The sequence below is a fragment of the Odocoileus virginianus genome, chromosome 6, assembly GCF_023699985.2.
Source record: "Odocoileus virginianus isolate 20LAN1187 ecotype Illinois chromosome 6, Ovbor_1.2, whole genome shotgun sequence".
In the NCBI taxonomy this organism is placed as follows: domain Eukaryota; kingdom Metazoa; phylum Chordata; class Mammalia; order Artiodactyla; family Cervidae; genus Odocoileus; species Odocoileus virginianus.
In genome coordinates this window covers 43,173,368-43,187,314 of record NC_069679.1, presented here as the reverse complement: position 1 = coordinate 43,187,314, position 13,947 = coordinate 43,173,368, and the positions used below count along the sequence as shown (strand labels likewise).

Genomic DNA, 13,947 nt, shown 5'->3' with positions numbered 1-13,947 from the left:
AAAAATCAATATAGTTTATCCTTTAAGTCTTTGACTGATCTCTCCCACTCCTCAAACAAAAAAATGAAATGACATGAATGGAAGATAGATGGATGGAAGAAAGGAGGGGAAGGGAGCAGGCAGGCCTATCTGCTCTTGGATATTCACACAGGCAATTACATAGAACTGTCTACACTGAAGCATCATGAGAAAGGTGCTAAAACAGAAGTCAACAAATTTTTCTGTTAAGGTCCAGATAGTAAGTAGTTTTTGTTGACTATATCGTCTCTGTTAATTTACTGTGAAAGCAGCCATGGGCAATACTTAAACAGATGGGTGAACTGTATTCTAAAGATATTTTAACCAGCATAAAACCAGTGTGTAGTCAGCCCTCCATATTTACTGACGGAATGGAAAGTGCAGAATTCCAAAAGGAAATGACCACAATATCCTTGGACACCTCTTTGTCTTCCATTGAAATGTCTCCCTTGATACAGATGAGAGAGTTAGCCACAAGGATCCCATCAGGGCAGTGTATGTGGGAATACTGACTTCTGGACCCCAGAGATAGCAAGTTTATAGTGGCTGCTGGAGTGAGAAGGTCATCTATCTCCTTGTTTAGTCAAAGTATATCAGCTCTTTTTCACATGTGTGTTGGTGACATGTGTGGTATCCCTGAAAAGGAGAAGAGTAACCCCAAGCACCCAGGACTTGGCCTGGCACTCAGCACAATTCAAGACAAAATCAAGACTACTTTGTAATCATGCCTAAACACAGCAAAACATGAACACTGTCCAAACCACAAGATACCAAATATCTCCCTATCCTGGCAGATACAAGTGACTGCTGCTTTTTGCTAATCATAGCTTTAGCCTTGCTACAGATAAGATTTAAGACACCACATCACAGAATTATCCCTGCTTCCTGATAGCATCCAATGTGAGGTCCTGCTTCATTAAACCCTCCTGAAAATTGCCTAACACAAGTTGAAATCCTTTAAGTCTTTCATAACATACTATTACCAAGATGTTCATGGTTTGTATTCCCCTTGCTGGAATGAGTAATAAACTCAACTTGTTCAATTACAAGTGTGTTCCTAATAGTCTATGGCTGAGGGCATTGATTTATGTAATAGATAATTAGACTCCAATGACCATTTGGATTTTCTACAGCTCTGCTCCATACTGTTAGTGGGGATATTTGAAAATGGCCATACTGTAAAGTACAAAAGTCCCTAACACATTATTATGTGCAGCTTAAGACAATATTTTGTCATCACAAGAAAAAAAAACATGGGTGTTGTATATTAACTAAACTTACAATTTTGCAATACATAGATCAAATCATTATGTTCTATACCTTAAACTAACACAATGTATTATAATGTCAATTATATCTCAACAAAAATGGAGAAAAAAGACAACATTTTATGCAAAGGTTAAATACTGAATGGAATAACATGTGTGTGTGTGTGTGTGTGTGTGTGTGTGTGTGTGTGTGTGTATACTCAGTTGCTATGTCATGTCTGATTCTTGCAACCCCATGAACTATGTAGCCCACCAGGCTCCTCTGTCCATGGGATTTCCCAGGCAAGAATATTGCCAGGTTGCCATTTCCTTCTCCAGGGGATCTTCCTGACCCAGGGATCAAACCCACATTTCCTGCATTGGCAGGCAGATTCTTGACAACTGAGCCACCAGGGAAGTCCACATGTATTTATATATAAAATACAAATATAATATTTATATATAAAAGTATAAAATCCTGAAGCTCCACCAAAATCTAAGAAGCATCTTACTGAGTTGGATACTGGCTGGCCACTGGCTGAATTTCCACCAACAGTGAGTCTGGCATTCAATTCTTCTGCAAGATGAGTCTGGACATCCAAGTTATTTGATGGTGGAGATGAAGGGAAGGCTTGATGGCCGTACATGGTGGCTTCATCTTCTCTTATAATTTCCCAGTTCTAAAATGAACAGAAGCTTAAGCTACATACTTGAATCAATTGCTATAACATATATCTACCAACAAGAACGAGAAAATGATTTCTACCTCAGAAGATTCTCGGTTGTCAACACTTTCTGTTTCCTCAGATATCTGTCTCCTGGTGGTAAATGCACGCTGGGCTTGCAGTTGAATGTTACCATTCTCAGCATCTGTTAGGTTGTCCCTGCATTAGAAATGTAAAAGCCATCACTCACGCCTGATGAGAGTTAAAATGATAGCTAAAAAATTCTGTGTTCATTTAGAAAGTATCCATATTAGATCAGAATTCATTGTTTGGACCCAAAGGCTAGTTCAACATGCTCAGGTTAAGTTGTAGGCACAACAGTACCCTCAGAGTACCTTACGGAGTTAAAAGTTTTTGTGAAAATGGGTAACGTGCATAATATTTCATCACTGTACCTAGGGAAATGTCTCCTGTGTATGGGCACTCAAAAATATTTGTTGAATGAATGAACACCTGAGTGTTGCATAAGTAATTTTATTATATTATTATTTCACCATGTTATTACAAGAGCAAAATCTGAAGTAGCTCTAGAAAGTTCATAAAACAGAAGCTTTTTAAGAGTTGCATTTATATCTTCATGAATTAGAAAGTAACATTTTCCAGAACTGGTCTCAAGCCAAGGGTCTGCCCTCTAGTTTCCCATGCATGAATGTAGAAGGCAGAAGGAAAGACAGTATAAGGATATCATAATTAAAAATGTAATAGATTATAGATTAAATGGTATCTGTTTTTTTATCATATACAGTAATGGGCCTGTTCTGAAAAAGCACAGTAGTAAAGGAATGTCTGAATTTAGGAAAGGCATGGTAAATCAGACTGCATATCCTTTCCGCAGTCATTCATTAGTTATACTACTCTAGCTAGTCATGTTTAATATAGCCAGACCATAAGATCAAGAATTTTGTATAAGTATTTAATAACAAGATTACTGTTAATTTACCTAGTGCCATATAAGCCCAGGATATTCAGAAGACCAATTCTTGCTGTACAGTTGCTGGAGAAAACATAGTGGTCCTAAGGGAATGCCTCATACATTTTTCCCCCCTAAATAAATGATTTTTGCTGGCTGAAAGCAACCTCAACCACAGTGAACGAAATGTGATTCTGCTCAAGTCAGGCTTGCCACAATACAGAGATATACAACAAGAAGTTTCAGAATTTTATCATGCATTCAGTCTTGTAATCTGTATGCCATTCTACAGAGAGCAATGCCTCTGTGACACGAAGCAGCTGGATCATCAACTTGCTCTGGAAGCATCAGAGAACAGAAAACGTCTACAAAAGTGCTTGGGGATTTCCCTGGTGGTCCAGTGGTTAGGAATTTGCCTTCCAATTGCAGGGGATACAGGTTCAATCCTTGGTCGGGGAACTAAGATTCCACAAGCCGTGGGCAACTAAGCTGCTGCTGCTGCTGTTGCTGCTAAGTTGCTTCAGCAGTGTCCGACTCTGTGTGTCCCCATAGACGGCAGCCCACCAGGCTCCGCCATCCCTGGGATTCTCCAGGCAAGAACACTGGAGTGGGTTGCCATTTCCTTCTCCAATGCGTGAAAATGAAGTCGCTCAGTCATGTCCGACTCTTAGCGACCCCATGAACTGCAGCCCACCAGGCTCCTCCGTCCATGGGATTTTCCAGGCAAGAGTCCTGGAGTGGGGTGCCATTGCCTTCTCCAGGGCAACTAAGCTGGTGTGTCACAAACAGAGAGGACACATGCTGCAACTAGAGAAGCCCGAACGCCACAACTACCGAGCCCATGCACTCTACAGCCCTCACACTGGAAAAAGAGAAGCCTGTGTGTGCAGCCATGAAGACCCAATGCAGCCAAAATTAAGGAAAAAAAAGTGCTTGAGCCATGTGTGTGTGTTCAGTTGCTCATTGTGACCCCATGGACCATAGCCCACCAGGTTCCTCTGTCCATGGTATTTTCCACGGCAAAAATAATGGAGCAGGTTGCCATTTCCTAGTCCAGGGGATCTTCCCGACCCAGGGACTGAACCCACATCTCTTGCATCTCCTTCACCGGCAGGCAGATTCTTTACCACTAGTGCCACCTGGAAAGCCCCATTTATAAATACCAGCCCGATGATAATAAAAGAAAAATATCACTGAGGAAACATAAATCAGAATGCCTGAAAGGCCATTCTGTCCTTGATTTGGATACATCAGAAATTATGTACACATTCACCAGACTGGTAAATGGGTGTTTAACAAAAGAACTTATTATTGAGTCCTTTATACTTTATAAGTAATTTCTGTTTTAAAAACACTGTGCTGTAGAAATCAACTTCTCATTATATTTTAGTAACAAACTAAAAAATCTCCAAGATTTTCTAAATCAGTCTAGAAAGAAAAATGTTCCTTTTGTGTCTATATAATAATTTAAAACAGAAATAACTGACAATTCATTAAAATTAAAGAAGCAATCAGAAGGCTGATATTTGTAATTCAAATACTTTTTAGTACTATCAAATCATTTTAAGAAAGAAACACCTATGATAGCACTTTTTATGCCCTGTGCCATAAAAAAAATCCTAGTATTCTTGCAGTCTTTGGATTCCCATACTATTATGAATCCATTTGAGTCATGACTTCAAAATGAAAATCAGTGGTCAAAATGTATTCAGATTACAAACACGAAAGTCACTAGCACGTACTGAGGGGTTGGTCTTTTCCACTGTGTTCTTCTAGATTCATGGTTTACATAGTAGGTCCTTCCAAGGATATCTTGTCTCTCTTCCCATCCTGGAGGTAGAGGAGAAGGTTCCTGTTGCTGCTGCAAATGGCAAGCAGCATCTGGTTGGTCCAAAACTACCCAGCCAGGCTGAAAAACAGAATGGTGACAATTAAGTTTATGCTTAACTTTTTTTAACCTTATAAATTAATGCCACTAGCACCACCTGGAAAGCCCATAAATTATGCTAGAGGAAATTTTAAGAGATTAAGCATACCCAGTTTCATAAACTATGCAGACAGAATGAGCACACTGTCAAGTTTTAACACCTAACAGGAATATCTGACGATAATTAAGGTTGTTTTTTTTTTTTCCCCCAAAATGATAACACTTAGATTTTGCTTGAATTTAATTTTTTTTTAATTTTTTTGAAAAAAATTAAAACATGTCTAATAGGAGAAAAAGAACTTGGAAAACTTTAAAATAAACAGCATTGGAAGACACTAAGAAATGGAGAAGCACACTTCAACCTTACACTATTCTCTAAATTATAAGCAGGGATCGTGTCTTACTGGGTATTGTCTCTCTCAGAGAGCAAGCACCTTGCTAATTGTGGAAGTAAATAACTCTCTGAAACCTGAAAAAAATTGCTGTATGAAGGTCAAACATGTAGAGGCATGATAGGCAAGGGCAAATGATTTAGAAATGGTGATTGAAAAGACATTATGATTCTCTGGTCTGACTTTTCTCTTTCTCCTCTGGACCATGGAATGGCATTTTGGTCAAGTCATAAAACAGCCAAAGAAAGAAAGTTTTGTTTTGTTTATATGCTAGGAAGGCACTGGAAATTTCCTCTGAGACTAGCAAGCGGCAAACATACAAAAAAACCTTAGCTAGGGTAGTTAGAGTAAGGAATTATTTGAAAAAAGTAGCAAGGGTTAATGACATGATTTTATATGAGAAACCTCAAAACAGAGAAGGCAGTCAGGAAAAGGTTCTGCTACACACCGATATGGTTAGGAAGCATAAATAAACTATCAATGAAAACTTGAAAACTCTCCTAAAAGGTACACAAGAGAAGACCTGACTGAACGAAAAGACAATGTGATCTTGGCTAGGGAGATTTAATCTCACAAACACATCAATTCTCCCCAAGTTAATTTATAAAGTTGTCAAGATTTAAATAAGACTACATCATGGATTTTTTAAAATAACATGACAAAGCAATTTTCAAATTCAAACAGACACAAAAACAAGCAAAAATAATCGGCACAATTCCAAAAAAGAGTGAAGATAAACTTTATCAGATAAAACATACCATAAACCACAATTAATTAATAGAATTGGAAAGCTAAGAAAGAGAATCCAATTTATAGAATTCAGTATATGATACAGGCATTTCAAATCTGTGGGAAGATAAGCAAATTACTTAGAAAAAAAGAATGAAAAATTATCTGGACTGCTACTTCATACCTTGTAACCAGAATGTTACAGATTGAGCAATATTTAAAATGTTACAAAGTAAAACCAAAATGTATTAGAACAAATCTAGGGATATTAAAAAAGTATATTCTAAGAGTAAAAAAATCCATTAAGTATGACATCAAACCCAGATGGCCTAAGAGGCTGAGTGATTTGATTACAATCCCCCAAATTTGTACATGGCAAAAACTACTAAATAAAAGTGAAAAAAAAAAAAAAGAGAGAGACAAACTGGGGAACATATTTGGTACCATAATAATAGGTAAAAAATAATTTCCTTAATATATAGAGAGTCTTTTTTCCTTCCTAGACACTGGGGATCTAGCATTGGAGGACTGCCGTGCCAGCCAGTTGATGGTTTAGAAGACAGAAGAGAATTCTTCTCTCTTGGAAGGTGGGGTCTGAACAGGAAGGGTCAGGGAGACCTCGGGAAGAAAACGATCATTTTCTGGCAGCAGACAGAAAAGGATAAGGTTGCAGCAGGGTTGATCTTTGGCTAGTTCCAAGGAGAGGGTTATAGACTGAGGTGGAATGGAAGGTGAGGCATAGGAGAGGGTTCCAGGAAAAGAGATATGGATGGGAAGTAAAACAGATTCCTTCTCTTTCTCATTATTTATTTTTTTTCTTTTTATCTCTTCTGTAGGAACTGACATCTCACTAATTTTGTTTCTTTCTTTTTATTGCCAGAAACTCCATTCTCTCTCCCTTCCCTCTACCTTTCCTCTCCATCTGTGTTTAACCTTCCTTCTCTCTCTCTTGCTTCCTTTCCTTTAAATGATCATGATAGAAGAACTATATACCTAAAAATCAGTCTTGTACATATCAAATCACATTTTATTTCTCTGGTCTCAATTTTAAAAGCATGTGAGTTGAATTTTTATATTTCAACCTCTTGGGAAAAAAGGACCAATTTTTAAAAATATGGTCACTGATTATATTTCTGCAGATTAATAAAATTCATTAATAAAAAGGTCCTCCCTACTGCTGTAAAGGATTATAAAAATATTCAGAGCTTGGAAAATGGTACCAAAAATATTTTAGAATCTTCTTAAAAGATTTCTCTATTAAAGGTCTTTTTATTGAGTTTATGTTACGCAAGCAAACTTCTGGAGGGGAAAAAAACTAATTTAATTAAGGGCCTATTTTTTAAAAACCTGTTTCAGTTCAAGGAAGAAGCATAGTTACCCATTTGTTTACTCATTTCTAAATATGAACATTGTTTAGAAAGAACGGGTTTTCATTTTCAGTATAGAATGCCTCCCTATTAAACATGTATCAGCTAATATTCTTCACAAAATAATTTTCTAAGGATCAATGTATGTTACTTAATTACTAACCTCAAAGCTAACGTGCAACTGCCCATAACTTAACAGTCAAAGATGGTCAAAAAGAAAGGATTCAGAGGTACACCAAACATTATTATGTAGTAATCACATAAAATACATAGAGCTAAACCTAAAGTTACAAGGGGTACAAAAAAAAAATTACATAATTATGTACTATAGTCACACTTTACCAAACTTTATCCTACCAGGGTACACACTGCCTAAGAGTGAGCCTCTTTTGAAAATTACAACTATTTTCTTTAAATGGTAGAATTTTACATATTCAGTCACAAACCAGATGTCAAAGACAAGACTTCTCTGGTCATTAGCTACACAGAAGATAAATAAGCACAGATTCATGTGTTTGAATTCCTAGGGCCTTTCATAAATAAACTCCTACATGCTTACATCTACTGAAATTATAAGGTGCATTCTGAGGGAATTCAAACTTGAGACATGAGACCACAAAATGAAGCGAAGCAGCTCTACCCACAGAAACTGAACTGTGAATAAGGTACCTGTGATACATGCGTGTGGGCAAAACTTGGAGCAGGTTACCAAATAATGAAATGCTGTTAAAAATTTTTAAGTTACTAAATAAAGAATTTTCTTTCTTTATAGCAGACATCCTTCATTTCAAACAGAATTCCATTATTCAGGTTTCCCTGTGCACTAAAATGCCAGTTAGAGAGAAAATTCAACTCAATAAATTCCTAAATTAAAAAAAAAAGATTATTATATGACACATCACAGAAAAACTAAAAAGAAAAAAAAAGAGGTATCAAATAAGGGCATTAGACATGAGAGAGGATATTAAGTTTCTTTGGTCACCAGAGTAATAAGGCTAACTATTTAAAGAAAAAAGTTCTTTCTTTCTGTTGTTATAGATTCCCCCACAAAGTAAAATCTCATTAGTGCATATAAAAAAAAAATTCCCAGGAATCTTTGTCTCAAAAGCACTGCTTGTTATCAAATTTTCTCAAGATGTTTGGGTGTGTGATGCAGAGCCCAGCCCTGGGGAAGGGTCCCTCAACCTGACGGTCCTTCTGGAGACTTTAGCAGACCCTTCGTCACAAAAGCAGGACTCCTGAGAAGAGGCACACACACAACCCCTCCAAAGCAAACCAATGCCGCAGCAAGGGTGCAGTCAATGTGGTTAGAATAAGGTGCTACCTTCTGATGATAATGTTTGTTAAGTGGGAACCTCAAGGGGCAAATGTTTTTGCTCCCTCTTCAGATCACGAACTTCTTGTGCTGGAAGAAACCCTAGAGGGTAGCAGTACACCCTGTCACTCTGCAGAGGAAGAGCCTGAAGTCCAGAGAGGGCTGAGGCTCACATGGTCACTCAGCTCACAAGCGGCAGAGCTTGCGGCTAGGGCTCCAGGCCCCAAGTCCCTGTCCAGTTCTACTCCAAATACGTGTTCTCTGCCTCTTCTTCACTTACCCCAAATGCAGGTGGCTCTGCCCAAATCCTTGACTGCGCTGCCTCTTATCCTGTCACCCATGAAGATGGTTAACCTCTTTTGGCCCCCAATAAATGGCTTTTTATTAGATCAGTTGAATTTTTTTCCTCTCTCTTGGTCTCCTTTTCTATGAGCCCTCCCACACCCACTCCAACCATGATAGGAAAGGTAACAGGAATTACATTTCATAAAGGAGTTCCTAATTAGCATCTTCAAATTTTCCATATATTTAACTTAAAACAATAAATTGTGTTCTTACTTTAATAGAGGGGGCACATGACATGGTTTTAGAAAACTCTGAAAAACTAGAAACAGTTAATGACTTAATTACAACAAATGCTTTCATTCATAAACATTGTAATCTCTATTCCTTAAGCTTTAAGAATGCCATCAGTAATGGCCATTCATTTCACAGAAATATCCTTAGAGGAAAGAAATGTTTAACAAATTCTTGGGTAAAATAAACAAATGTCTAGGGAAGTAATTTTTATTGCACACATTTAACTTTATTAAGTAGTTATTTTTTCTTTAGAGTATAGTAAAATAAGAAATTGGATATTTTTCTTCTTAGTTTAACCAAATATTTATAAAATCTCACCTCTAATTCCTCAGCCTGTTCTGTGTTATCGTCTTCTGAGCCACTGGTTTTAGGTAAGTAAGTCATTTTTAATCTCAGATAACCTTTAACTCTTGATTTGTGACTGTAGAAAGAAAATAATAATTCACACAACTTTAACACTAAGAAGAAAACTATTCATTCAATAAGAGTTCATTGAACATCTACTAGCTTACTAGGAGAGATTCAAGACAAGTTTCAATGCAGAATAAAAGGAATAGATGGTGGAGAAAAAGAAACATCCATAAATAAATAATTGTTATGAGATAAATAAGGAACTGGAAGTTTAAGTGAAAGATCAGAGAGGTCTTGAAAAAGAAGCTGGTATCTGAGTTGGGCTAGAAGACTGGGGAGGATTTTGATCTATGGCAGTCAGGGAAAGGCATAAGAGTAGAGAAAAGGGCAAAAATAAGGAAATAGATGGGAAACCAGGGGTGCAGTTAAGGAAATGGAAGTAGCTGAGACAGGCTGAATTACAGGGTATATAAAGGAGGTGGGAATGGTCCAGCTGATGAGGTCTGTGTGAAGTAGAACTTTTAGATTTTATTTTGCATATAATTTGGAGGATAGGGAAAGGCATCCTCACAGATGTGCTTTAGGGATAATAATCTAGCCATGCTGTATAAGATAACAGAAAAGTAGAGAGCAAGGTCAGATAACTATCTGAAACCTAATGTCTTTGACAGCTGTTTGAATCTGTCATATAGTAATTTATCTAACCTACTTTCATACTGTATCTCATACCACCTCTTATAAAAATGAGTTGTCTAAGTTAAGGGTTGCTGCCCAGAGTAGTAATACTTAATTTAAAAAATTTTAAATTTATTTTTGCCATACCCACAGCATGTGGGATCTTAGTTCCCTGACCAGGGATCAAACCCATGCCCTCTGCATTGGGAGCATGGAGTCTTAACCACTGGACCACCAGAGAAGTCCCCTCATTCAATTTTTTTAAAAAAACCTGTCTTTCTTAAGATTTTAACTTAAGACCTAACTCTGTCTATTGCCCCCACCAATTCTATAATAGCATCCTGTTTACTTAGGAAATCCTTGCTTGTCATGGCTTTCTATATTGGTTTTTTGAATAATTTTTATAGATTCCAGTTATATAATAAGACATAAGAGTCCTAATCTTTCCTCTTGTCTTCAAGAGGTACTCCCCTATGCCACTCATTCTTTTTAGTTGTTCTCTACACAGTTCTCATGGATTTGGAAAGTGTCCTTCTCTGACTGGCCAGTAAACCCCCCAATGCTTATTTCCAGACCACTAATGTGACTCGTGTCTCCATAGTCAAGGGGGTATGAACACTCTATGACTTCTTATAAAAGACAGATACAGAAAACTTACTCAGGTAATATTTTATAGGAGAGTTTCTCTACAATGATAGGTTTTATTATGTTTTTCCAGCTAGATAATAAGCCTGTGGGTTTAAATCTATTGATGTTCAAAAAAAATCTAAGAATGTAGTTGGATAAAACTCTTTCTGCACTTGCAGCAATACCCAGTGCAGACAGAAGGTGTAAACTGTTATAGTGTTTTAAAGATAAAGATACCAGAAAGCATTCAACAAACTGAAAAGCAGGTTACTAGGGCAACCAAATAAGAGAAGAACTATTTAGTTATTCTTGGTATACAGATGTCACAATCAGTTCATAATTAAAGCAAGAAAAGGGACTCACATTGCACGACTTCTACAGAAATTAAATGTGACTTCTCTTATAGACAGAAAATATGAACACAGTCAAAGACCACTGTTCCCTTTATTTAAATTTATATTACAATGAATATTTAAATTTTTTAATCAAAAATTTTACTAAGTTCATTTGCATTTTCTAGTTTTAAAGAGAAAACAAATAGTTTTGCACAGATGTCCTTCCTCGGCTTTACTTCGACCTTTTTGTCAGTAAATTCCCATACATGTCTTAACTAGATTTTACTAGATTATGTGGTACAGAAGATCAAAAGGTGTTTTATTTAAAGCTTAAACTTAAAAGTTTTTGACAAAAATCAAGTAATTCAGTTTAGGAAAATGGAATTATGAACATGCTATTTGGGTTTTAAATTACAGTCTTTGCTCATGCTATTTTCTCTAAATATTTGAGTTTTCTGAAATTTTTTTAAATGAAAGTATGCAAAATGTAGTTACATTTCCTTGAAAATGTTTTCGTATCAAGTTGGATTCTTTTTTCTGACTGTGCCACGCAGCTTAGGGGATTTTAGTTCCCCTACAGGGACTGAACCAGGGCTATGACAGTGAAAGTACGGAGTTCTAACCACTGGACCACCAGAGAACTCCCTAGGTATTTTTTCTTAGATAAACTGATGTTTGCAATTTTTCATTACACAGTATGACAAAATTACACACAGCATAAGATATAAAATACATATAAATTAATGACATATTTCATTCTTCTAGTCTGATAAATATTAGGGAGAAAAGTCCTTCCCAAAGGGGTATGATCACTTTTCTATATTTTCAGAATTTTTGTACTGTGCATATATAACTTTTTTTGATTTTTTGATGTGGACCATTTTTAAAGCCCTAATTGAATTTGTTATAATATTACTTCTGTTTTATGTTTTGGTTTTTAGGCTGTGAGGCATGTGAGATTTTAGCTCCCTGATCAGGGGTCAAACCTGCACCCCCTGCATTGGTAGGCGAAGTCCGAACCACGAGATCACCAGAAATTACTTTTTAATCAGAAACAGCAACAAAGCTTTAAAAAACTAATATTTAAAAGTAGCTTATTTACAAAGGTTTAAACTGATTTTCCAAAGAGGCTACTGTAAAGTATAATGATATTTTTAAAAAACCTTCATAAGCTATTATTTTATATTTACTAACCTTCTTGGATGAAGAACAAAATCCTTAAATGTATATGGTCTCTCCATTCTTGGATTTTCTGTCTAGAATAAAACAGTGGGTTTTTAAGATATAACAACAAAAATTTATACTTTTCAAGAATATTCATAAACTATGACCTAAGGCATAACTGAAGTTAGAAGTCAGAAAAAAGTAGATTTAGCTTATTAAATGGTTACAATTGGTGATTTGACAGTACTTTCACTTTCCTGCACTGTAGGAATTGCTCCTGGCAGCACAAGTCAGTATGACACTATCTAAGCAGGTGTTCGTGAAGCCAAAAGGAGGGTAAAAGCAGAAAAACACTAGAGAATGGTTAGTGTGTTTGCGCCCCAAAAGAATACGGAATATGTATTCAATAAAATGTTGGCATGGTTAGACCACAAAGGCAATTCTAGGAGAACAAAGAAAGTAAGCAGCTTGGAAAATAAGACTGAATTAAATTCATTATTAAAAGTTTGCAATGTCTAAAGACTGTAGAGAGACAATAAACATCTGAAAAGATTGATCAAGAATTACTACTTCTCTTTCTTAACAAGTTCAACAGTCCTTTGTTTTTATTATTCATTACTTCCCTGCTGCATTTGACATTGTTAAACTACCCATTACATCTAGAAACTCTTAAATTCTCATGACAACATTTCACTTGGTTCTTTTCTGTATTCTCTTGGTCTATCTTCTCTTTCTCCCCTGACAGAACTGCACTGATGAACTTTCAGTGTTTGGCCTTCAACGCTTTCATCCCTCTCATTTGGACAGTCCATCCTTCTCAGAGATTCTGCAGTTATCTCATCAGTGATAACTCTCAATCCTTCCAGACCCTTTTCCCTACACAATTTATTTTTATACCTCTTCAGTTGCCTGCTTTAAGTTTCATTTTTCTTGTTTTCTACTGGTATGCAATATGGCCAAAAATAAACTTACCATATCTTAAAAAAATCAAAGGCTTTCCTCCTACTCTTTCTGCTTGAGATACCACCCTTATCTCCCAAGTTCAACATGTGTTATCTTTACTTTCTGCCTTTTTTGTTTATTTCAACTGGAGCTCCTGGTCCAATAATATCCTGTAATGAAATATCTCCTGAATCTGTTCTCTTCTGTTGCTATATGCTTGGCCCAGATTCACTTTCATGCTCATGTTGTTGTAATTGATCAGTTTCTTTCTGTGAAACTAAGCTTTCCCCAGTCTAGTTTCTCAGTAAAATATTTTCAAACTGATCTTCCTCAAACAATGCTTTCATGATGTCAACCAACTTCAGGGGCTCTCTATTTCTTTCTTTTTTTTTTTAAATTCAGGCTCTTGTCATACCTTCTAAGTTCATTTAGGCCTTTTTTTAAAAAATTTAAATTTTTATTTTAATTAGAATATATCCAGTTAACAATGTTGTGATACTTTCAGGTGCATAGCAAACTGATCCAGCCATACATATAGTATTTCCAATCTCCCCCAAGTTCCCGTCCCATCTCTATTTCTTACTGGGGTTCATATAAGGGAATCTTCAAATTAAAATGGAAAATTGAGATATTTTCAGAAAATA

General features: G+C 36.3%; 1 protein-coding gene across 1 annotated transcript in view; it reads right to left on the bottom strand.

The window, feature by feature from the left end:
• The window catches only part of NEDD4 (NEDD4 E3 ubiquitin protein ligase), an 84,409-nt gene that overhangs the window by 35,075 nt on the left and 35,387 nt on the right, over positions 1–13,947 (bottom strand). The window contains exons 3-7 of the mRNA XM_020881237.2: positions 12,392–12,453; positions 9,528–9,630; positions 4,643–4,809; positions 2,032–2,149; positions 1,778–1,945 (exon numbers count right to left, since the gene is read on the bottom strand). Coding sequence (XP_020736896.2) covers positions 1,778–1,945; positions 2,032–2,149; positions 4,643–4,809; positions 9,528–9,630; positions 12,392–12,453 — 618 coding nt within the window. The remainder of the gene's footprint in view (positions 1–1,777; positions 1,946–2,031; positions 2,150–4,642; positions 4,810–9,527; positions 9,631–12,391; positions 12,454–13,947) is intronic.